The sequence below is a fragment of the Asterias amurensis genome, chromosome 21 (genome assembly GCF_032118995.1).
Source record: "Asterias amurensis chromosome 21, ASM3211899v1".
NCBI classification, from domain to species: domain Eukaryota; kingdom Metazoa; phylum Echinodermata; class Asteroidea; order Forcipulatida; family Asteriidae; genus Asterias; species Asterias amurensis.
The window spans coordinates 10,162,081-10,185,137 of NC_092668.1; the positions used below are offsets into that span (position 1 = coordinate 10,162,081).

Here is a 23,057-nt window from a genome sequence, read left to right on the forward strand (position 1 = left end):
GGGGGGGGGGTTCCGAAAAGAACCGTTGGTTTCAACTCGTCGTTTCTATCAGTATGCTCTGATCGTCTCTTGTAGAAAGTTGTTAATTTTGCTTTATGTGGTCAGTGTAAAGCCCTTTCACACTACTCTTGCCCCAGGGGAATAATGGCCACCCCTTTCACACTTGGATCGATTTACCCCTGATCTACCCCTGCAAATGGGCATACCCGGTGAATACCCATCCAGCCCTGGAGTAGGGGTAAGCTGTAAAACCCAGGGGTATCTAAAATGTGCAACTTGAACCTGTGGAATAGGGACCTACATGTAGGAGGGGATCTTGTAAAACTAAGCTGGGGTAACCTTCGCGTAAAAAAACCCTCTTTGGGCCACCCATGGGCTGTAATCCACAGGGATATATAGAGTGTGAACAGGGCTTAAATGGACACACCATGGATTCGTCTCTTTACATCCAAACTTATTTTCTTTAAAGTTTCCAGCCCCTGCGTTCTCCCAGATGGAACCATACACACCCATGGCGACAGGTGGAGTGTGGGTAAATGCATGAGTTGTCTGTGTAACAACGGCTTGTCGGAGTGTAACTCCCCGATGTGTTTGGGTCCACCCATGAGCGATCAGTACTGCTCTGTGAGGCCAGGTACAGAGGAAAACTGCTGTCCAGAATACGATTGTGAAGGTATGCATTATTTAGTATATTATATCGTGAATTAACAAGGGAGGGGGATGTACAAAGGAAGGCTGCACGATGGGGCCCTCTTGACAAGAGTGTTCATAACAATACTAAACAGTTTTTAAAGCGCATATTACCGTGAGGTCCCTATGCGCCCCGAAGGGGAAAGTCAACTGCTGTACAAAAGAGACTGTACAAAAGAGACATATATGTTTTCAGCTGGGTTTTTAATTGTTCTGATGTTTCAGCCTGTTTAGATGGTTGATTTCGAGACCTCAAGTTCTAAATCTGAAGTCTCGAAATCAAATTTGTTGGAAAATTACTTCTTTCTTGAAAACTATGGCACTTCAGAGGGAGCCGTTGCTTACAATGTTTTATACCATCAACTTCTCCAAATTACTCGTTATCAAGAAAGGTTTTATGCTAATAATTATTTTGAGTATTTACCAATAGTGTCCACTGCCTTTAAGGCTTTTTCATAACTGAACTGCTGCATATTGGAAACAGCGAGAACCATACGGCTTGTTTTTGATAACTGGGGGTTTCTGAAGCGATTTATGTTATGATTTCAGATTTCTAGCTGTTTAACACTCATAAACTTAACATTGAAGGATCATTTTAGACAAAGTCATATTACGGGGTCGTCTTGCTGACGGAAATATTGGGCCCTCGAGCTGAAAACCATTAGGGTCTCCTAGCCATCGGACTATTGCCCCAAGGCTGTTGGGATATTATAGGGCCCTCTAGCTGACAATCTTTTATCGGCCCTCTAGCTGACAACCATTATGGGTCTCCTAGCCATCAGACTATTGCCCCAAGCAGATGGGATATTATAGGGCCCTCTAGCTGACAATCTTTTATCGGCCCTCTATCTGACAACCATTACGGGTCTCCTAGCCATCGGACTATTGCCCCAAGGCTGATGGGATATTTATGGGGCTCTCTAGCTGACAGTATTATTGAGCCCTCTCTAGCTGACAACCATTATGGGTCTCCTAGCCATCGGACTACATATCCCCAAGCTGATGGGATATTACGAGGTCCTCTTGAGCCCTCTAGCTGATATACAAATATTGACTGCTTCGAGTGCTATGGTTAAAACTATGACTCCCGAGGTGATCCCGGGAGCATTCTATTTTCCCGAGGCGAAGCCGATGGAAAATAGAACGCTACGGGGATCACCGAGGGAGTCATAGTTTTTAACCATTGCACGAGTAAAAGCAGTCAATATTTGTTTTATAACACCCCAAACATTTTTAAATACTGTACTATTATTGTTAAGTTACAGACCTGAATGCTACAATCCACGGACGACGCGAATACAGATTGCAAACACTTTTACTGTGCTGCATGTAGTGTCGTGCAATCCGAAATGGTTACAGACTATTAATTTATCATCCTCGTACACGCAACGGACGTCTGGGTACTGCATGCCGTGTGCTAGTCTTCGGACTAGCGCATGGCAAATCGACGCACTATCACACGGCCGTCGTCTAGCAAAACTAAGACATGTGACGCGCTTTAAACCAATGAGCAGGCAGAATACTTGCAATGGGTGTTATAACAACCATTATGGGTCCCCTAGCCATGGACTATTGCCCCAAGGCTGATGGGATGTTATGGGGTCCTCTAGCTGACAGAATATTTCGGGGCCCTTTAGCCGCCAGACTATCTTTGGGGTCCTCTGACCAACAGACTACTGCCCCATCGGAAGGAATATTATTGTTGTTGGCTTGAACTGGATGTGCAGGGCCAAAACCAACCAACACATCAATGCAAGTCAGTTTAGGGATTTCATACTTTACTGGCATGACTGGAGGGAAATGATTTGTAGTGGCAAACATTCCTTTGCAGGTTGTGTGGATACGATGGGGAACCATTACGCAGTCAATGAGACGTGGGGCAACCCCTGCAACCAATGCAAGTGCAAAGGTGATGAAGATGCTTACTGCAAGACAGAGGTGTGCATCGGTTTGAATCGGGCTGTATCTCCTCCGTGCCACTGGGTTATCCAGCCAGATGAGTGCTGTCCTAGGGATACAGGGCCTGGTGGAACTGTCTGTGATGAACGTGAGTATTCTAACAATTATTTCAACTCGCTCATACAAATTCTTTTTTTTTTTACTATTTTGTATTTGTATTCTGTTCTTTATCTCTACAGTGCATAGGGACATGTTTAATCACTAGTTGTTATGCACTATTATACACATATTGACAGGCAAAAAAAAAGGGGGGAATTTTTTTTTTTTGTGTGTTAAAAATAATTTTAAAAACAATTATGTTTGCATTAGTATTACAAGTGGGTTAGTAAACAAGATATTGCAGGCGACCCAAAGTTTGACCCCCAAAATAGTAAAGTATACAGTTAAAAAAATTGGTTCAGATTTGTCCCTATTTCTTGGATACCAATGTTGGCAGGTATGTTTCAGTGACCAGAAGAGGGACCTATTTCATGAGGCCTGTTAATTAAGGCCCTCCCGTCTTGGGAGAATTTAATTTAAAAAAACAAGATCTACTGTCAATGTTCCCTGGTCTCACTTGTTGATCATTTACTAGGATGGGGCTTTTTCTAGCACTATGCCTAAACTTCAGAATTACTTACCTGGAAGCCTTAGAAAAACTCACAAAATCACTTTTTCAGCAGAAACTAAAAACAAGTCGTTTCATATCTTTTCCTCTTCATTTCCTACCCATACCCCAAACTATCATCCTCGTGGGGGTGTTGTGGCGAGTGGATAAGAGCACCGATCTCAAGCTCTGGTGTGTTTGACCAGCAGAATGTGGGTTTGAGTCTTGGTCGTGGGTTTGTGTCCCTGAGCAAGACACCTAACTATAATTGCTCCTCTCCACCCAGGGGTAAATAGGTACCTGTGAGGGCTGAAATGGTTCTTGTGATTGGTTTAGCCGAGTAGCGCATATTTGTTGCCCAGGCTGTATACTCCCAGGGAGCTGAGATGGTAAAGGTAATGAATTTAATGGCCAAGTGACCAGGGGTACTGATGTTGGAGCACCATTCAGGTGTGAAAAGCGCGATATAAGAAACTATTATTATTATTATTAAACCTCATTCAATGATTTCCTTCCTTTACAGCTATTTCTGCCTGTGATCCTGGTAGTAGTATCGCCCCTGAGTGCCCTACACACCTCTGCCTAGAGGCAACATGTTCCAACCATCCCGATGCACAGTGCATGATCAGCAGATGTGGACATTGTCACACTGTCTTCTATCTAGAGGGATACAAAGTTGAATGTGGAAACGAACCCATCACAATAAGTATGGCTTACCTTTCATATACAATTTACTGATGTGGAATCATTTCATAGACAACAATATTTTAGAAGGCTGTTATGAATAAAAAAATTATCCAAACATCACTTAGTTCAGAAAGCATTAACCTCCAAAGCCAAAGCTGTCAAAGTTCAGCGTAGTTTTAACTTTATCCTTAAACTGAATAATATAGTCTTTTTTCGATAAACACTCATGAATAACTGTACCAAAACAATCTTGTGTGGTAAGTTAGTCTACGTTGATATGGCTGGAAGTAAAAGTCATTTCGAAGATCACATTGGTTATCCAAACCAAAAGTGTGGTTGGGATTCTTTTCAATCTCATGACCTTTGTGTTTTTGAAAAATGCTCAAAAAAGGCAAATTTTTGATTGTTTTATTAACCATTCTTCATTCCTTGAAGACGTTTGAAGTAATGTTTGGGTCTATTTTGTTGCCTTTATAAGCTCAACGAAGCCAATAGGTTCCTTCAAAGCCATTGGACACTTTCGGTAAACAGTGTTGTCCAAAAACCCACACTTCGTGTATCACAACTTTTATGTAAAACAACACAACTGTGAAAATTTAGGCTCAATCGGTCATCGGAGTCGGTAGAAATAATGGGCAAAACCCACCCTTGTTTCCACACGTTTCGCTGTGTTATGACATGTGTTTTAAATAAATCCGTAATTCTCTTTATCGAGAGTTGATAATTGTTTAAATGTTTTTTCAAAAAGTCAAGCATTTCATGGAATAATATTTCAAGAGAAGTCTTTCACCATTAACCCTGTAAGTTATTTGTAAATCTGTGAACTTTTTTTGTTTGTTCCGAAAGTGTCCAATGGCTTTAACACTACTGTATGTAGGAAGTCGTGGCCGGGCAAAAGCTTTCTTAGAAGCATCCTTAATAAAAACAGAAATTTCTTATCAGAGCTACCACAGTTCATTGACAGTTAACACTAGTGGTGTAACCGCGAACCTTTCTTGGTTTTCACTATGCAAAGTTTCAAATCCTACTTATTGTGATTTTTTTGTGATGTTACAATCTTTCAGGGCCTGTCTGTCCAAAGCCGGTCTCAATGCAGTGCATAATGTCCCCATGCCCATCAGAGGAATGTACCTACCACCCAGAAGCAGTCTGTTACACTGACTACTGTGAGCCATGCCAGGCTGTATTCTATGACGAGAATGACAGACCGCTGATTTGCGGGGATCCTTCAAATAGTGAGGATTTACAATTTTGTTATACTTGTTGTTAAAGGAACACGTTGCCTTGGATCGGTCGAGTTGGTCTTTGAAAAGCGTTTGTAACCGTTTTTTATAAAATGCATATGGGTAGAAAGCTGTTGTAAAAGTAGAATACAATGATCCACACAAACATGCCTCGAAATTGCGTGGTTTTCCTTTTACCTCGTCGACTAACACGTCGGCCATTTATGGGGGTCAAAATTTTGACTCCCATAAATGGCCGACGGTGTTAGTTCGCACAGTAGAAGGAAAACCACGAAATTTCGAGGAAAACTTGTGTGGATCATTGTATGCTACTTTTAAAATATCTTTCCAACCATATGCATTATATTAAAAACGGTTAAAAACGCTTTTGTTTTGACCAACTCGTCCGATCCAAGGCAACGTGTTCCTTTAAATGTATGTTTAAACACATCTTTAAAGACACTGGACACTATTGGTAATTGTCAAAGACCAGTATTCTCACTTGATGTATCTCAACATATGCTTAAAAAAACACACCTGTAAAAATTTTAGCTCTATTGGTCGTCGAAGTTGCAAGATAATAATGTAGGAAAAAACACCCTTGTGACACGGAGTTATGTGCTTTCAGGTGCTCGATTGCGAGACCTCAAATTCTAAATCTGAGGTCTGGAAATCAAATTTGTGGAAATTACTTCTTTCACGAAAACTACGTCACTTCAGAGGAAGCTGTTTTATACTATCAACAGCTCCCCATTACTCGTTGCCAAGTAAGGTTTTATGCTAATAATTACTCTATTTATTTGTTAGAGTTACAACTTACTTGGTAACGAGCAATTGATAGCTGTTGGTGGTATAAATCATTTTGAGAAAGAGGTATTTTTGACTCAAATAATATAAGACTTCAGGGCGGAAGCTTTTTAGGCATCTTGAAAGCACACAACTTTGTGTGACAAGGGTGTTTTTTCTCTCATTATTACTCTCGCAACTTCAATGACTAAATTTTCACAGATTTGGTATTTTATGCATATGTTGAGATACACCAAGTGAGAATACTGGTCTTTGAAAATTATCAACCGTTTTTTTTAACAGCTATTCTATAATCGCTCGAACCTGCCTGTTACAGTTTTTACCATTCTTGTGCAAGGCATCGCTGAGTGACTTTGACATGGACATGGGCCATTTCCCTTCCATATAATGCCTGAAACTTGCCTTCACACTCCTGCCCATCAGTGCTAAGCAGGGATCTGCATGTGAAGCCTGGCAGTTAGGAGTTTGATTTAGGAGAGGGCTATTTGAGATTATGATCATATCGGACATTTCATTGATAAGGAGTAGCTGATATCGGTGTATGGGTAAAAACCAAAACTAATATTCTTTATCACTGATGCAAATTTAACATCTATTATGATTAGGAGTAGCTGATTCCTCCCCACTGCCCCAATTTTTCTAAAACCTTTTGACCCCATGATGAAAGTGAGAATGAAGAAACTCATAGATGTAGCTTGCATATAATATGTGTCAGTAATACAATTACACTGTATGCTAATTTGATGCTGAATCTGTACGTTGTTTGGTATATTGTACGTATTTTTTCAACTTCATTGTACTTTTATTTATTGATTTTGGGGGTTGAACAAAGAATGAACTAGAGTGGGATTTGAACCAATGACCTCCAGAAACGTGCCGGCGCTCTATCAACTGAGCTCATCTATCTTGCCCTATGTATATTGCGGTGTCCCTATTTTGTCAATATCTTTGTTCGGGTGCCAGTCAGAAGCCATACAACTGCTAACCATGTAGCCACGGATCAAACCCAAATTACGGTAAAACCTGTGAAGTGGCAGCCAGGGGATCACCTTAAGGGGATGCAATTTTTTTTTCAGATATCAAAATTAAAAATGATTTTGGGGGTTGAACAAAGACTTGACTAGAGTGGGATTCAAACCAACGACCTCTGTTGTTGGAATTTTTATTGTAATATACATGTAGTCACATCCTGGGATGGAAAGGTTGCACTACAAATGTATTATATTATTTATTCTTGTTGTTTGTGATTTCTATTTATAAAGTTGTTGTCCAGTGCAAGGATTCTATAAATACCAAGCATGCTGTTGGAGACATGTGGGAGGAAGGCTGCAACGAGTGTACCTGTCAAGCCAGTGGTATTCCCACATGCACGGCTAATAAATGTGCCATCGACAGGAACCATCTCCCGCTGCTGTGCGAAGCTGTGTATGGAGATGTTGACAAATGCTGTCCGGCTCGCATGGTTTGCTATGAAGGTAAGATAGCTCCAGGGCCAAATTTCAAAAAGTAGCTTAGCGCAACAAAATTGTGCTTACCAGGATAAGGTTACCAGCCAAACTACCATGTCACATGCACAGTTCGTGATTCGTGACCTGCTGTTTTCTGCTAAGCAGAAGTTTTTAAGCAGTATTTTCTGCCTTAGCAGCTCTGTGAAAAATACATGGATTGGGTGGTACAGTCCCCTGTTTTTACCTATTGCTATCCATAATTTTAACTGTGATTTTATTAGATAAATGCATCAAGCCCTATGTACTGTCTTTTAATTGTTTATTTTTTATTTTTTTGCTTCTAGTATCACATTATTGGTGTCAGGGTAAATGAACAATCTATTAACTTAAAAAGATAATCAAATATTGTCAAAACCCAGAAATGTTTCTTTTCTTTTTAAAAGTCTTTATTATAAAAAAAATAATAATAAATACCTTGGACAGTTTCCAGTCTGTGATTGGTCAAAATCCGATCACGTGGGGATGGTAAAGGACCAGGTTTAGAAAAAAGTGAATAAATGGCTTCTGAACCAGCATACATTGTGTACAACTAGTTTGCGCTTTGCACTGTTTCGCATGCTTACTCATCTTAGTTTCATTGGCAACTTTGCGCAGGTGCACGTACACGCTGAAAATGTATCAATTTTGTTGTAACATGTGCGCGAGTATGAACTCATTTCTCCATATATGGTCTTGTTTACAGCAACATGCAACATGGACGCTGAACTCATGCACACATTTTAACGCACAAAGAACAGGTATCATCCAATCATTTGCCTCGATGGACCCCCCCTGTGAGGGCCCTTAACAGACCATTATTTAAAAGAGTCACTGGTCTCAAAGTAGCAGTAATGTGATTAACGCACGAAAGAGATGGGAACCATGTCTGGATGTACATGTATCGGCGAGAATAAAGTCACAAAATTTGGAAAATTGGAGCCACTTATTTCAATAAAAAGGTATTTGGTGGCTGGCGCTGATAACGGACCTAGCCTCCGACTCAGTCCGTTAACAGCGCCAGCCACCAGCCTGGTCATTAGCACGCAGTGAAGACTGGGTCCTTGCACTAATGGGCTTGTCTTGTCTGTTTTTATAATTGTCTTGCTTGATTGCCAGTGCTCTGTCTCATTCAATCATTGGTTTACAATTCTTCTAGGTGTCATAAGTTTACATTCGTTGTTTCTGATACTGTTTTATTTCTTTAGTACGGTAATATTGTATCTTGTACTGTTTGTTGAAATCTTGGCCAAATAAATAATAATAATAATAATAATAATAATAATAATAATAATAATAATAATAATAATAATAATAATAATAATAATAATAATAATAATAATAATAATAATAATAATAATAATAATAATAATAATAATAATAATAATAATTCCCTAATTAATATGATTAACAACAGACAAAGTTTGCGACCAAAAACAATTTGTTTTTTTGTATTTTGTTTTTAAATTCTGTTTGTTTTGTCAACAGCAATCTCTGAGTGTCCACAATATATAACGGTGGCACCATCTTGTCCGGATGATCTTTGCGTGAGTGCGACCTGTGAGACGCATCCCCAGGCCAAGTGTCGCATCAGTCGCTGTGGAGGATGCTCAGTCAAGTTCTTCGATGAGAACAAACAACTCATTGAGGAGTGTTCTGGGCAACCCCTTGGTCAGTAATAATACTACTGAAAATATGTCATTTGTCAAGTAAAGTTTGTTGTCTCTATACAAACAACTATTATGTGGTAATACTGACACCTCATCTTAAGATGATTCTTTGTGCTTTATGAGTGACAGGTGAAGTAACGCCCGTCATCATCTCAAAAGCCTCCAGTTAAAGAAATATTCTCCCTCTTTATTTTTGCAAAGCAAAGACATACTTTTTCTTCAATTTGGCTCACATTTTTCAGCACGTTTAGTGGCTTGTCACCCTTAAGCTAAAATCAGTTCTTAAAACAGCTTACAATGGAAGAGTGCCTTTTTCTTTAGAGCAATGCAATAACAAAGGAATTTCCTGGGGTAGTTTTTAATGAAGGTCTGTGTTTAATTCAACTGGACACTGTTGTGTTTTTGCTGTAGATTTGTGTCCAAATGACGGCCCCGTAGTGGCTTGTTTTGCGCCAGCTTGTCTTGATGCGACATGTGATTCAAAACCCGGCTTGACATGCCATGCTGATGCCTGCGAGCCATGCACGCCGGTCTTCCATGATGACAATAACAACTTGCACTCATGCACTCCTGGTAAGCTTTGAAGCATAATGGAAGATAGATGTTGGTTCCTGTTTTATTAAAATTGTAAACCTTTATGAGAGAGGCCCAAAGTATAAACGCTATTTTTGAGTATTGAGTGTGCTGTTTACTTTTCCCGAAGAAGTGAAGCTAGATCACTTTTGCTTCTACAAATCCTACTTTCAAAACAAAATTGTAATAATACTAATAGTAACTTGCATTATGTCACCTCAGATTAGAAAGACCCTTATAAGACTCAGAACAAACCAGTTGTGTCAAGGAAGGAGTTATAAGACCTAGAAATACCCAGTTGGTTCAGAGCAGAAAGGACCAAAGAACCTGTCCGTTTAGAGCAGGGAAGGACTTATAAAACCTAGAAAAACCTAGTCAGATCATGGTAGAAAAGACTGAAATGATGCAGGAAGACCCAGTTAGTTTTAAGCAAAAAGGCCCTGAAAAGACCCAGAACAAACCAGGAGCAGGAAGGAAAGACGTACATGTAGAAGGACCCAGTCGGTTTAGAGAAAAAGGGCTTCATAAGTCCTAACTAGTGCTGAGAAAATGCCCAATCATGCATGTTTGTCATATATAATAAATCAAAATTCCCTGCCCTGAACCAGCTGGGAGGTCTTAAGAGGCCTTTCAATAAACACCCTTGTCACCTGAATGTGTGTGCTTTCAGATGCTTTATTTCTAGACCTCAAAATCTAATTCTGAGGTCTCGTCAAATTCGTTGAAAATTATTTCTTTCTCGAAAACTACATTTCTTCAGAGGGAGCCGTTTCTCACAATGTTTTACACTATCAACAGCTCCCCATTACTCATTACCAAGTAAGGTTTATGCTAATAATTTTTTTGAGTAATTACCATTAGTGTCCACTGCTCTTAAGCCACACATTTGTGCTATTTATTACATAAAGTGCTTGAGGTGTGCTTGGACTCTTCAAACACCAACACGTATGCCGTTGGCGAGAGCTGGGAGGAGGACTGTAAGGTGTGCACCTGTAGTGATAATGGCATGTCAATATGCATTGCTAAAACTTGTGTCATTGACGGAAGCCATCTGCCCCCGCTGTGTGAAGTGGTGTATAGAGAAGGGGACAACTGTTGTCCGGCTCGTATGGTCTGTTATGAAGGTAAGATAGTGTTATGAGCCCTGGGCATGAAGGGGGAAAAAAATTGTACCTGGCAAAAGGTCTTATGCAACTCTGTGCAAAAGTGGGATTTAAGAAAAGACAAGTTGGAAAGTTTTGGGGTGTTTTAGACTTTTTATTACTCAGGGTTTGGAAATTAAAAAAACCAACAACTTTCTACCCAACATCCATGTTGATATGTTCGTTGTCTGTCTTGACACAACCTTAGGTTTGTTGTGATGAACAATCTATTTGGAATCGGTGCTGCAAAGGACCGATACAAAGTATCCCAAGCATCCTATATGATTATCAATATAGGACTACTATTGTTTTCAGTATAGGACTCTTAAATTCAACAATGTACATGTAGGACTTGTATGTTGAGTTTTGTGGCAGTAAATGCATGGCAAAATAAAGTATAATTTGGAGTTGTACAAAGAAAAACTTATTGAGTGGGATTTGAACCAACGACCATCGACGGAGTCCTAACTATTGAGGCCCGTTTCTGGGGCGGAATAGTTTTAAAGCTTCAAGGATTTGTGAAAAATATATGACGATCAAAACCCACTGCAGATAAATATATGCTGCCATGTAGTGTGAATCTGTTGAAATTAGTGGCTTATTGCAGGTAAGATTTGAGTTATGAAGCATTGAAAATTTTCCGCCTTAGAAATGTACCCTGATATCCAGGACGTCACTGTAGTACAATACGAAAGTGTAAGACCACCAGGACTAGGGGCCCAGTCTACCTACAGATAAACTGAACTGTCTAGCCCCATTTTGGCAGGCTAAATGTTTTTGTTCAGTTATCTTAAAATTTCTATATTGTATTACTAAGGGAATCAATGTGTGGTGAAGAGGTTTTCAACTAGTGGTTTAATCCCAACGAGGCCTGGTTCTTGATAATTTTACCAAGATGAAGTTAAGCACAATTGGCTTATGCTTAAAGCGCTCGCCTCTCACCAAGGTGACCCTGGTTCGATTCCCGGTCGGGGCCATATGTGAGTTGAGTTGTGCGTTGTTTCTCTGCTGTGCCACGAAGGTTTTCATCCAGTTTCTCCCTCAGGAAAAAAAATCAAACACTTTCAAACTTTGGCTGTGCTCCCTGGTCATAATGGGTTGATGTGGCTGGCAGCCAAAGACGCCCTTGCATGCCAGCTTCTCAAACATGTTGAAGCCACGTCCTCGCAATTCAGCTCTTAGCTGCAAGTAAAGATGATTAGCCCCCAAATTATTATTATTATTATTTAACAACATTATTTAAAAGATGGATTTGGAACCTTGAACCTTCACTCTTATAGCCTGAAAAGATTTGAGGGGCAGGCACAGGAATTCTCTCCCAACTTGCCTTGAGTCAAAGTAGTTTGATGAAATAGATAAGTTATGCTAGGAATTCGCACAAAATGGTTTAAAAAAGATTTGGTTCGTTGATTTTGACAGCAATCTCTGAGTGTCCACAATCTATAATGGTGGCACCATCTTGTCCGGATGATCTTTGCGTGAGTGCGACCTGTGAGACGCATCCCCAGGCCAAGTGTCGCATCAGTCGCTGTGGAGGATGCTCAGTCAAGTTCTTCGATGAGAACAAACGACCCATTGAGGAGTGCACTGGGAAGCGTGTAGGTCAGTAATGATAATAATAGTTGGTACATGTATTTATATAGCGCTTTATGCACCCGAAGAGCGTCTCAAAGCGCTGAAACATACAGTATTTTATGCAGGAGACTAAGTTTTTGAATTGTGAGATCTACTCCTTTTGCATAGCACCATGTAATGTGTTGTGGCGCAATACTCAATAAATCCAGTCAGGAATACCGGGGCGTAGCTCTTCTGGGTTCTGGGTTCTTTTACACGCATTACACAACACACAGGACCAAGACGAAGCAATGGTCAAGTGTCTTGCTTAAGGACTCGTGTCTGGGGATTCAAACTCGGCCACGACACTTCCACTGATACACACCTCTTATAGACACTTCACTCCTATGTGGTGCTTGTATATGCAGGGCCAAGTTTGAGCTACAAGGATAAGAAATTTCAGACTTCTTTCAGATACTGAATTTATACCATGTTATTTCTAATTGGTGCAATTGTTTGTGTTTCTTTCTTGAGATATGAAAGTCATCAGGTAGGTTTTAATGAAGGTCTGTGTTTAATTCCACCGACACTGTTGTGTTTTTGCTATAGATTTGCACACCGTGTGTCCCATTGGCGGCCCTGTAGTGGCTTGTTTTGCGCCAGCTTGTCGTGATGCGACATGTGATTCAAATCCCGGCTTGACATGCCATGCTGATGCCTGCGAGCCTTGCACGCCGGTCTTCCATGATGACAACAACAACTTGCAGTCATGCACCCTTGGTAAGCTTTGTAGCATCATTGAAGATGATTTTGGGTCCTGTTTTTTTTAATTATAAACGCTACTTTGATGATCGCTTTAGCCCTAACTTTAACAGTTTTGTTACTTTGTACATGTATGCAGGTGATGGGATACACCTAGTGATGATACTGGTCCTTGACAGTTACCAAAAGCATACCCTGCCTATAAAGGGCAGAGACACAAGTTCCTACACCAATTTACAAGTCAGTCTGCCATACATATAGACCACACAACTGTTGTCTAAAGCCCGGTTAATACTTCCTGCGAATGCGAATGCGATACGACCGTTGACGTCACACATTCGCAACAAATAATTTGCAGCAGTTCAACTTTGCCCAACTCACTTGTGAATACCGCTGCGAAAGGAGGGTTGTGACGTCAAATTCACTTCGCCTTGGCAGGAAGTATGAACCGGGCTTTACCCGTGATAAAAATCAAGGGCTACCCTAGGGCATTTGTGTACGCTGCTCCAGAACTATGGAATAATCTCCCTCCTTGTATTAGACATTCTTCTTCACTTAAAGACAGTGGACACTATCGGTAATTGTCAATAAACAGTCTTCTCACTTGGTGTATCTCAACATATACATAAAATAACCAACCTGTGAAAATTTGAGCTCAATCGGTCGTCGAAGTTGCGAGATAATAATGAAAGAAAAAACAACCCTGTCACACGAAGTTGTGTGCTTTCAGATGCTCGATTTCGGGACCTCTACTCCTATTGGTGGAGAGCGCGTCACGTGGGGGTGTTTAAACGGTTGATAATGACCAGCCGGAGCTGTTTATAACTGGCTGGCTTCCGCGTGTCGGGCGTGCAAGATTATCATGCAGAACGCAATTCATAGCTATTAGTAACAGCGCGTAATTAATTTCTAAGCGCACACGCATAATCTATTTCTTAGCAACCCACCCCACGCGCAACAGATTCTTCACATAGATTTTGAAAAAAATATTGCAAACCTCAAGTTTTCAATTGTCAAAGTGTCTATATTTTTTTTCTCTTCTCATGTTTTTAACAAAAAGGCACTTATGAATTGGAATAAAAGAGTAGTGACTTGTCTTAATCGTCCGTTTAAGAACTCGTCGCTACCCTTTTATTCCCTTATTTATACCACTTTTTGTTGCTCATTTGCTTTATCTCTACGTGTTATGTCTTGCGTATAGTTTGTTTTGTCTTCCCTACACTGTACCATGGTCAATGACCATGATAATGACCTGGGCTTAAAGGAACGCGTTGCCTTGGATCGGTCGAGTTGGTGTTTGAAAAGCGTTTGTTATAATATGCATATGGGTAGAAAGATGCTGTAAAAGTAAAATACAATGATCCACACAAACATGCCTCGAAATTGCACGGTTTTCCTTTTACCTCGTCGACTAACACGGACGGCCATTTATGGGAGTCAAATTTTTGACTCCCATAAATGGCCGACCGTGTTTGTTCGCACAGTAAAAGGAAAACCACGCAAGTTCGAGGCAAACTTGTGTGGATCATTGTATTCTACTTTTAAATTATCTTTCTACCCATATGCATTTCATAACAAACGGTTACAAACGCTTTTTTATAGACCAACTCGTCCGATCCAAGGCAACGTGTTCCTTTAAGTGTGCCATTGTCTCTTTTGCCTATTGATATGTATGTATTGATTTGTTCAATAAAGATTGATTGAACAACATACTACATTTCTAAGCGCTATGGTGTCTAAAACCAGGCGACGGCATATAAAATACATTCTCATCTCATTAACTTAAAATAAGTGCTACCCATTAAAAAATGACCTGGCAAACCCAATCTGTTCTTTTTTAGGCACCGCAAATTTATGCAATCCGGCTGTGAAGATTGTTACACCGCGTGGTACCCGGACTCTCCCCCGATGTCTATGGAATGGCAAGTTCTCCCCGAAGCAGTGTGACAGCATGGGTTACTGTTGGTGTGTGGGGGCAGATGGCTCAATGGTTGACACTCCAGATCAAACACAAACTGGACAAGACCTGATCTGTGGATTCAGTATGTTTTGATTTTTAGGCACAATATTCCTCCTACTTTAGTTTGATTTATGATTTATTTGCTGGTGGGGAGAAATCAGAAAGACTGATTAATAAATAGCATGTCTATTAAACCATGCACCATATGAACAAGTAGGTAAGCTCTTGTACTTATAAGATCTACTTAAGTTCATACTAAATTACACGGACCAAACATCACCGGGGAATTTTAAGCATAGAGCATGTCATAGTGTTGACAAAATAGTGAATTTTTCTGGCAGGCAAGATGACACATTTCGTATAGTTGTTACCATATAACGTCAAGAATGGTAGAAATGAAAAGCTTAACAAGTTTTGTGATGTGACCCCTTTCTTAATATCAAAAGTTAATAAAAACAGTGAAAATATTCATTTATACATGTATGTTTCCCCCCAGTATACAGTGTGCAAAATGCCTGAGAGTCAAAGCTCATTTTGTAGATCTATGTATATCACAGGTTGCTTGCTGCATTTTCTTTTGCCCGTATACAGTTATGCTTACAAAATTGAACACCAACTTTTGATCATTCTGTAGTTTGTTGATTAAAAACCCCAGATAACTTGAGGCTGTACTGTATAATTTAAAGCAAAATATTTCAACTTGAGTTTGAAAGTCTCTTTTTAAATTCTTCTTTGATAGTACTTTAGTTTTGTGACAGAATGTAATAGTGTTTAGCACCTTTTAAGAGCAAAAGGTTGATGCAATAAAAAGAAGCACTTGATTTGGGGTTGAACAAAGAAAACTTTATCAGAGTGCATGTGCCAATCTCTACCTCTCCACCCACTTAGCTATCTAACCCTATGTTTGGAGGGGGGGGGGGGGGTGTCTCCCTATTTTGCCAGTATCTTTATTTGGGGGTCCCTTGTGGTTTATTGTTTGCTATAAAAAAATACCTGTTAAAATGTCCCTTTTTATTACTAACAAAGCATGTTGATTAGTAAGACGAATGACACTTGTTCTTAACTTCTAACCCCATCTGTTAAGGTCTGCCATGCCAATACGAAGTCAAGATAAACAAGGTCAAGAAGGAAAGAGGAAAGCCTGTGACCTTTAACCCCACATGCCTAACCAACGGCTTCTACGACACTGTTCAGTGCAACGCTGAGGAGTGCTGGTGCAGTGAGAAGGATGGAACTGTGGTGATTGGGTCCAAAAAGCCACAAGGGGAGTCTCTGAAATGCAGTGAGTGAATTTGTTATGTTTTATCTGTCCATTTTTGTAGCGCCTTAAAAAAGATCTCATATGTAAATCGCAGAGTTGTTGACTCGAGTCATGTGACTTGGACTTGAGTCAGACATGGTGCCATAGACCTTTAAGCTTCCGCAATCTTGGTCAAGTTCCTCGTATGGAGTAACAATAATGAATGCTAATAATCTTTTTGCAAATAGGAAAGAGATTATATTGTCCTTGAAGCCTCGGTTTGGTAACATTGATATGAATGGGAGAAATTGAAGATGGCTGCACAATGATAAAGGTCTATTCTTTTAACTTGTGACTTGACTTGTAACTTTCAGCATTGACCGGTGACTTGACTTAAACTTGCAAAAGTGACTTGTTGCAAACTAGGCCTCATACTCCCTGGTCATTGCCTTGGTGCCCTTAAATGCTACAGTATAAATGTACAATTTCCTCCTAGGGTGCCCTTTAGCAAGGAGAAAATGCCTTGGTGCCCTTGCCCTCTTAAAAAACAAAACATAAAAGCCTCACAAACTATAATAATCTGTATATGTTTAAATTAAAAATTTTGCTATAAGTTGTTTATTTGAGAAAAAGGGCTTAGAGTTATTAGGCCCTATGTAAATAGCGTATACTAACATTTATTATTATTTAACAAAGTAAATGCTTTATGAAATTATACTTTTGAACTGGAGTGTTTAAAAAACAAAGTTACCCGGAACATAATGAGTGATTGTGGGACTATTTGCTTAAATATCTGATGAGCCTGAATTCTTTCCACTAGGCTCTGTTTGTCTTGGGGATCCAGCCAGGACCATACCACACACATTTTGCACTCGAACGGATGACAAATGCCCCAGTAACTCCTTCTGTCATATCCCAACCAACCGCTCCAGTGGCAGGTGTTGCCTCCTCTAAGGAAACCACCAATGGTAAGCCCAGTCTTTAACTCGTCATCTTTTACAATGGTAATGATTAAAGACTCTGGACACTATTGGTAATTGTCAAAAACCAGTCTTCTCACTTGGTGTATCTCAACATATGCACAAAATAACAAACCTGTGAAAATTTGAGCTCAATCGGTCGTCAAAGTTGAGAGATAATAATGAAAGAAAAATCACCCTTGTCACGCGAAGTTGTGTGCTTTCAGATGCTTGATTTCGAGGTCTCAAAATCAAATTCGTAGAAAATTCCTTTATTCTTGAAAACTATGTTACTTAGGGAGCCGTTTCCACATTATTTTATACTACATGTATCAACTGCTCCCCATTACTCGTTATCAAGTAAGGTTTTCTGCTAATAACTATTTTAAGTAAGTAACAATAGTGTCCAATGCTTTTAACTCATGATCTTTTACAATGGTAATTAATGATGGACACGTAACAACGGGCCAATATTCACTGTTTTCTACAATGTAGATTTAACCCAAACAATATAGTCTTTTTTGCTCGAGGAGTCCTGATTCTTCGCAAATACTTTACGATTAACTCAACATGCCCATGGTTGGATTTTTATACAACTAATTCTCATTATTCAAAATGTAGTTATCAAACATGCACCTTTGTTTTACAGTAGGAATTTATTTTTCAGAAATAATGTCAATTAACTAGAATTAAATACTTGCGTCAATAGCTCAGTACGGTAGAGCACCGGAGGTCGTTGGCTCAAATCACGCTCAAGTCAGTTTTTCAATTTACCTAGTCAGTTTCCCTCGTGGTTTATATAACAACAATTTGATATCTTGTAATCAGAAAAATAACTGTGTACAGTTGTGACAAAGTTTCCATTTGTTTGGTATTTTGCCATTGCATTGTATTCTTGTTGCAGTTGTGACATGGCCCCAATTCTATATAGCTGTTTAGCACATAAGCTTAGCAAAAATATTTAGGATACCAGTAACACCACAAACCATTTTGGCTGGCTGGTAACCTGTTTAAGCTAAGCAAGATTTATCTTTGCAAACTTGTGTGCTTAAAGCCAGTGGACACTATTGGTAGTTGTCAAAGACTAGCCTTCACAGTTGGTGTATCTCAACATATGTATAAAATAACAAACCTGTGAAAATTTGAGCTCAATCGGTCATCGAAGTTGCGAGATAATAATAAAAGAAAAATAACCCTTGTCACACGAAGTTGTGTGCGTTTTAGATGGTTGATTTCGAGACCTCAAGTTTTAAATCTGAGGTCTCAAAATCAAATTCGTGGAAAATTACTTCTTTATCGAAAACTATGGCACTTCAGAGGGAGCTGTTTCTCACAATGTTTTATACCATCAACCTCTCTCCATTACTCGTCACCAAGAATAGTTTATGCCGATAATTATTTAGAGTAATTACCAATAGTGTCCACTGCCTCTAACAGCTGTACAAAATTGGGCCATTTTCATGCCATGATTATGTTTTAATCTAACACAACACTTTTAAAGTTGAACTCCAAAGTCAAATATCAATTTGGTGAAGTACTCATTTCTACATTTCTTATAGATGAGTCTTCAATAAGAATCATGATAGTGGAAAGAATCCAACAAGTCAAAATGCTATTGTAGTTGATATTTTTTCAGAGCAAATTTGAAACATGGTGCCTTTGGATGTCAAAAGCAAATCGGTCTGTACATGCCATAAGGTCAAATTCAGTACAATTTTGACTGAATATCATTAAATGTTAGGGATGGACCGAAAATGTTGTGTTAAAAGATGTATACATGTATACCCATGTATTTGCAATGTGACATCATTGGATGTTTTTAAATGTTAACACAGTTTGCACTGGAAGTGTTTAAATACACTGGGCACTATTGGTAATTGTCAGAGACTAGTCTTCACAAGTTGTGTATCTCAACATAAACATAAAATAACAAACCTGTGAAAATTTGAGCTCAATTGGCTGTCGAAGTTTAGAGATAATAATGAAAGAAAATTAACCCTTGTCACGCGAAGTTGTGCGCTTTTAGATGCTTGATTTCGAGAAAACAAATTCATGGAAAATTGCTTCTTTCTCAAAATCAACATAACTTTAGAGGGAGCCATTTTTAACAATGTTTTATTTTATCAACAGCTCCCCATTACTCATTAGCAAGTAAGGTTTTATGCTAATCATTATTTTGAGTAATTACCAATAGTGTTCAACTGCCTTTAAAACAAAATGGCATTTTAAACAAGTTTAATGTGAGGCTAGAGACTTGTAACTTTCTTTCCACTTTTATGAAGACTCCATCTATTGACCCAATGCACCTGATGCCATCATCAGAATAATCTTTGATGCGCCATCTGGTGGGGGTTGCCTACCAAAATGGTGAATGTGGCAAAGTCGCCGCATGTGACAAGCGTGCAAGGGGTCAATTGTTAAATGTGTGCATCACAAAGTGAAATTTGACTTTGGATCCTCTTACTGTTATTAAACTAACTCATATTTACACTAACTTTGTTTGTTTCTTTTGTGTTTGGTTTCACAGCCTGATCACAACTTACCATCTAGAGCAAACGTTATCATTACTTTTCATGGAGAGGGTTTATTGCACCTACTCAAACTAACAACGTATTTTAATTAATCATTTGTATTTAAAGTATCTAAAAAATGTGTAGGCATCAGAATGATTTTAATGAGTTATTGATAGAAAGCTTTGCCTGGTTATTTTTACGTGATTGCTCATAAGCAAAGATCTCATGATCTTATGTTCTGGAAAATTACTTTTAACTTTTTGTAAAATCTCTACCAGTAAACAAAATATATAAAATGGCATATGTGGAAAAAAGTTAAACCATTCCCTGGGTCCTTACATGCAGTTTGATTTGCCTAAAAAGTTGAGTTTTGCCGGTTAAACTTGTCCATAAAATTTGTAAAAAAACAGGCCGTATTTCATGATCATAAAGTGTTTTTTTTAAGCAAGCGCAATATAGTCCAATCACAAATGCACAGTTTATACAGAAAACAAAATTCCAAAGTTTTTGTAAGAAAGGGATGAAATGTAATTGATTATAAAAAAAATCACCATTTGTTCTAATTAAATTTCTGTGAGAAACCTATTTTGAAGCACGCAGACAATCATGTGACCGATGAAAGTCTAAGCTCAATCATACAAACGACTCTCAGAAAATGATGTAATATCCCAAACATTTTGGGCTGGCAACACCAAAACTGATTCTTTTGTCTCATTTACAAAAAAAAAAACCTTCAAGCAAAAATATTCAAGTTTTCAACCATGCAATCTTTATGCAAATCTGTGAACATTTATGATAGATATATAGATAGATAAAGTTGTTTATTAAAAGAAAGGATGTCGGACACTTTTGCCACTTCGTACCCTGGACACTTCGTACCTTCGGGACACTTCGTACCGTAACCAAAATGGTCACTTCGTACCGTGGGCGAGGTACGAAGTGACCATTAGCTCCTTGCAGCACAAAGGCTGAATTACAACAATTGTTTACATTTAGTTTTTACAAAAAATACAAATTGAAATGAAATAGGAGGCTGAGTAGAACACTATGAATTGAAATGAAATAGGAGGCTGAGTAGAACACTATGAATTGAAATGAAATAGGAGGCTGAGTAGAACACTATGAATTGAAATGAAATAGGAGGCTGAGTAGAACACTATGAATTGAAATGAAATAGGAGGCTGAGTAGAACACTATGAATTGAAATGAAATAGGAGGCTGAGTAGAACACTATGAATTGAAATGAAATAGGAGGCTGAGTAGAACACTATGAATTGAAATGAAATAGGAGGCTGAGTAGAACACTATGAATTGAAATGAAATAGGAGGCTGAGTAGAACACTATGAATTGAAATGAAATAGGAGGCTGAGTAGAACACTATGAATTGAGCCACAATTTAGCATTTCAAATATTGCAAACTGGTAATAAAGAACAAGTGGAGTAGTTAGTCCACACCTTACATGTATATTTTGAACCTCATCAATCTGTAACAAATTTTGATAAAAATGATTTTCATCCAAAGAAGTGCTGTTTCGAACGATGAATTCACCGGGGCTAGTAATAATACTGTTTGCCATTTTATTATTCAGTTCAACATTTTGGTTTTATCACTTACTTAAAATTAAAGACAGTGGACACTATTGGTAATTGTTCAAGACCAGTCTTCTCACTTGGTGTCAACATATGCATAAAATAACAAACCTGTGAAAAATTCAGCGCAATCGATTATCGAAGTTGCGAGATAATAATGAACGAAAAAACACCCTTGTCACAGAAAGTTGTGTGCTTTCTATGCTTGATTTTGAGACCACAAGTTCTAAGTCTGAGGTCTTGAAATCAAATCCGTGGAAAATTACTTCTTTCTCAAAAACTACACAACTTCAGAAGTAGCCGTTTCTCACAATGTTTTATACTATCAACCTCTCCCCGTTACTCAATACCAAGTAAGTTTTTATGCTAAAAAGTATTTTGAGTAATTACCAATAGTGTCCATTGCCTTTAAATGAGCGCAAAGTAGCAAGACATAGATCACTCACTATTTCAGTGTTATTTGTTATTTTGTGTGTTGGTTTTATGCTAAGGATGAGAATTTACAGCCAAGTAGCAATCTTATAAGATTTCTTTTATACTCTGTTAAAGTTCAAGAATGTGCTGATTTTTGTTAAACTTATGTTACCTTAAATAGATTGAATAAATGAATGGAGAAATCTGTGTGAAGATATATGATTATTAAACACAAGTTATTAATGGAGTGAAATGTTGGGAGAATGGGAGTTCAGATGTTTTTAAGCATGCCATGTTAACTAATTCACCTTTTAATAATAATAATAATAATATTAACAATAACACACAGTTCTTATACGGAGCTTTTCTCACCCAATTATTACAAAGCACTCATTGTTGTTGAAGGTCACCACAAAGCACTCATTGTTTGTTCTCAAAGATCATCCAAAAGCACTGTTTATTGTTCTACACATATGCAGATTTTTTGTTCAAATTATAAGATCCATACAGTTATCTCCTTTTCATGGTTTGACATTCGCTCATTTTGCTGTGACGCGAACTTGAAGAGAAGGATTATGTTTGGTTATCACTCTTAACATGAATAGCAATAAAAACCTTTTTTTTATGCAAGTAAAGCATTTTGAGAAACATTTCTTCTTTAAAGACAGTGGACACTATTGGTAATTGTCAAAGACCAGTCTTCTCACTTGGTGTATCTCAACATATGCATGAAATAACAAACCTGTGAAAATTTGAGCTCAATTGGTCGTCGAAGTTGCGAGATAATAATGAAAGAAAAAACACCCTTGTCACCAAAGTTGTGTGCGTTTAGATGGTTGATATCCAGACCTCAGGTTCTAAACTTGAGGTCTCGAAATCAAATTTGTGGAAAATTACTTCTTTCTCGAAAACTACGTCACTTCAGAGGGAGCCGTTTCTCACAATGTTTTATACTATCATTCTCTCCCCATTATTCGTTACCAAGTGAGGTTTTATGCTGATAATTATTTTGAGTAATTACCAATAGTGTCCACTGCCTTTAAAACTAACTTTGAAGCAATGCGATTGTAAAAAAAAAGATGACTGTTTTTATGCCCCAAAATTTAAATGTGAGAAGCATTTCCGTGTAAGGCTTCTCAGATTGTGTATTCCTTTTATTTGTATTAATCTTCCTGCGTGGACATATTCGGTTTTTCGGCAATACAAAAACACAGGATAAGCTTCTGAAATTGATTTTGTTCTT

General features: G+C 38.5%; 1 protein-coding gene across 1 annotated transcript in view; it reads left to right on the forward strand.

Moving 5' to 3' along the window:
* Nucleotides 1-22,027, forward strand: part of LOC139953143 (kielin/chordin-like protein) — a 39,492-nt gene extending 17,465 nt beyond the window's left edge. The window contains exons 13-26 of the mRNA XM_071952563.1: nucleotides 470-673; nucleotides 2,522-2,737; nucleotides 3,759-3,941; nucleotides 4,987-5,157; nucleotides 7,215-7,427; nucleotides 8,925-9,107; nucleotides 9,518-9,679; nucleotides 10,588-10,803; nucleotides 12,241-12,423; nucleotides 12,985-13,155; nucleotides 14,979-15,179; nucleotides 16,182-16,379; nucleotides 17,158-17,305; nucleotides 19,824-22,027. Of these exons, the coding sequence (XP_071808664.1) occupies nucleotides 470-673; nucleotides 2,522-2,737; nucleotides 3,759-3,941; nucleotides 4,987-5,157; nucleotides 7,215-7,427; nucleotides 8,925-9,107; nucleotides 9,518-9,679; nucleotides 10,588-10,803; nucleotides 12,241-12,423; nucleotides 12,985-13,155; nucleotides 14,979-15,179; nucleotides 16,182-16,379; nucleotides 17,158-17,291 (2,435 nt within the window). The 3' untranslated portion in view covers nucleotides 17,292-17,305; nucleotides 19,824-22,027. The remainder of the gene's footprint in view (nucleotides 1-469; nucleotides 674-2,521; nucleotides 2,738-3,758; nucleotides 3,942-4,986; nucleotides 5,158-7,214; nucleotides 7,428-8,924; nucleotides 9,108-9,517; nucleotides 9,680-10,587; nucleotides 10,804-12,240; nucleotides 12,424-12,984; nucleotides 13,156-14,978; nucleotides 15,180-16,181; nucleotides 16,380-17,157; nucleotides 17,306-19,823) is intronic.
* The last annotated feature ends 1,030 nt before the right edge of the window (nucleotides 22,028-23,057 follow it).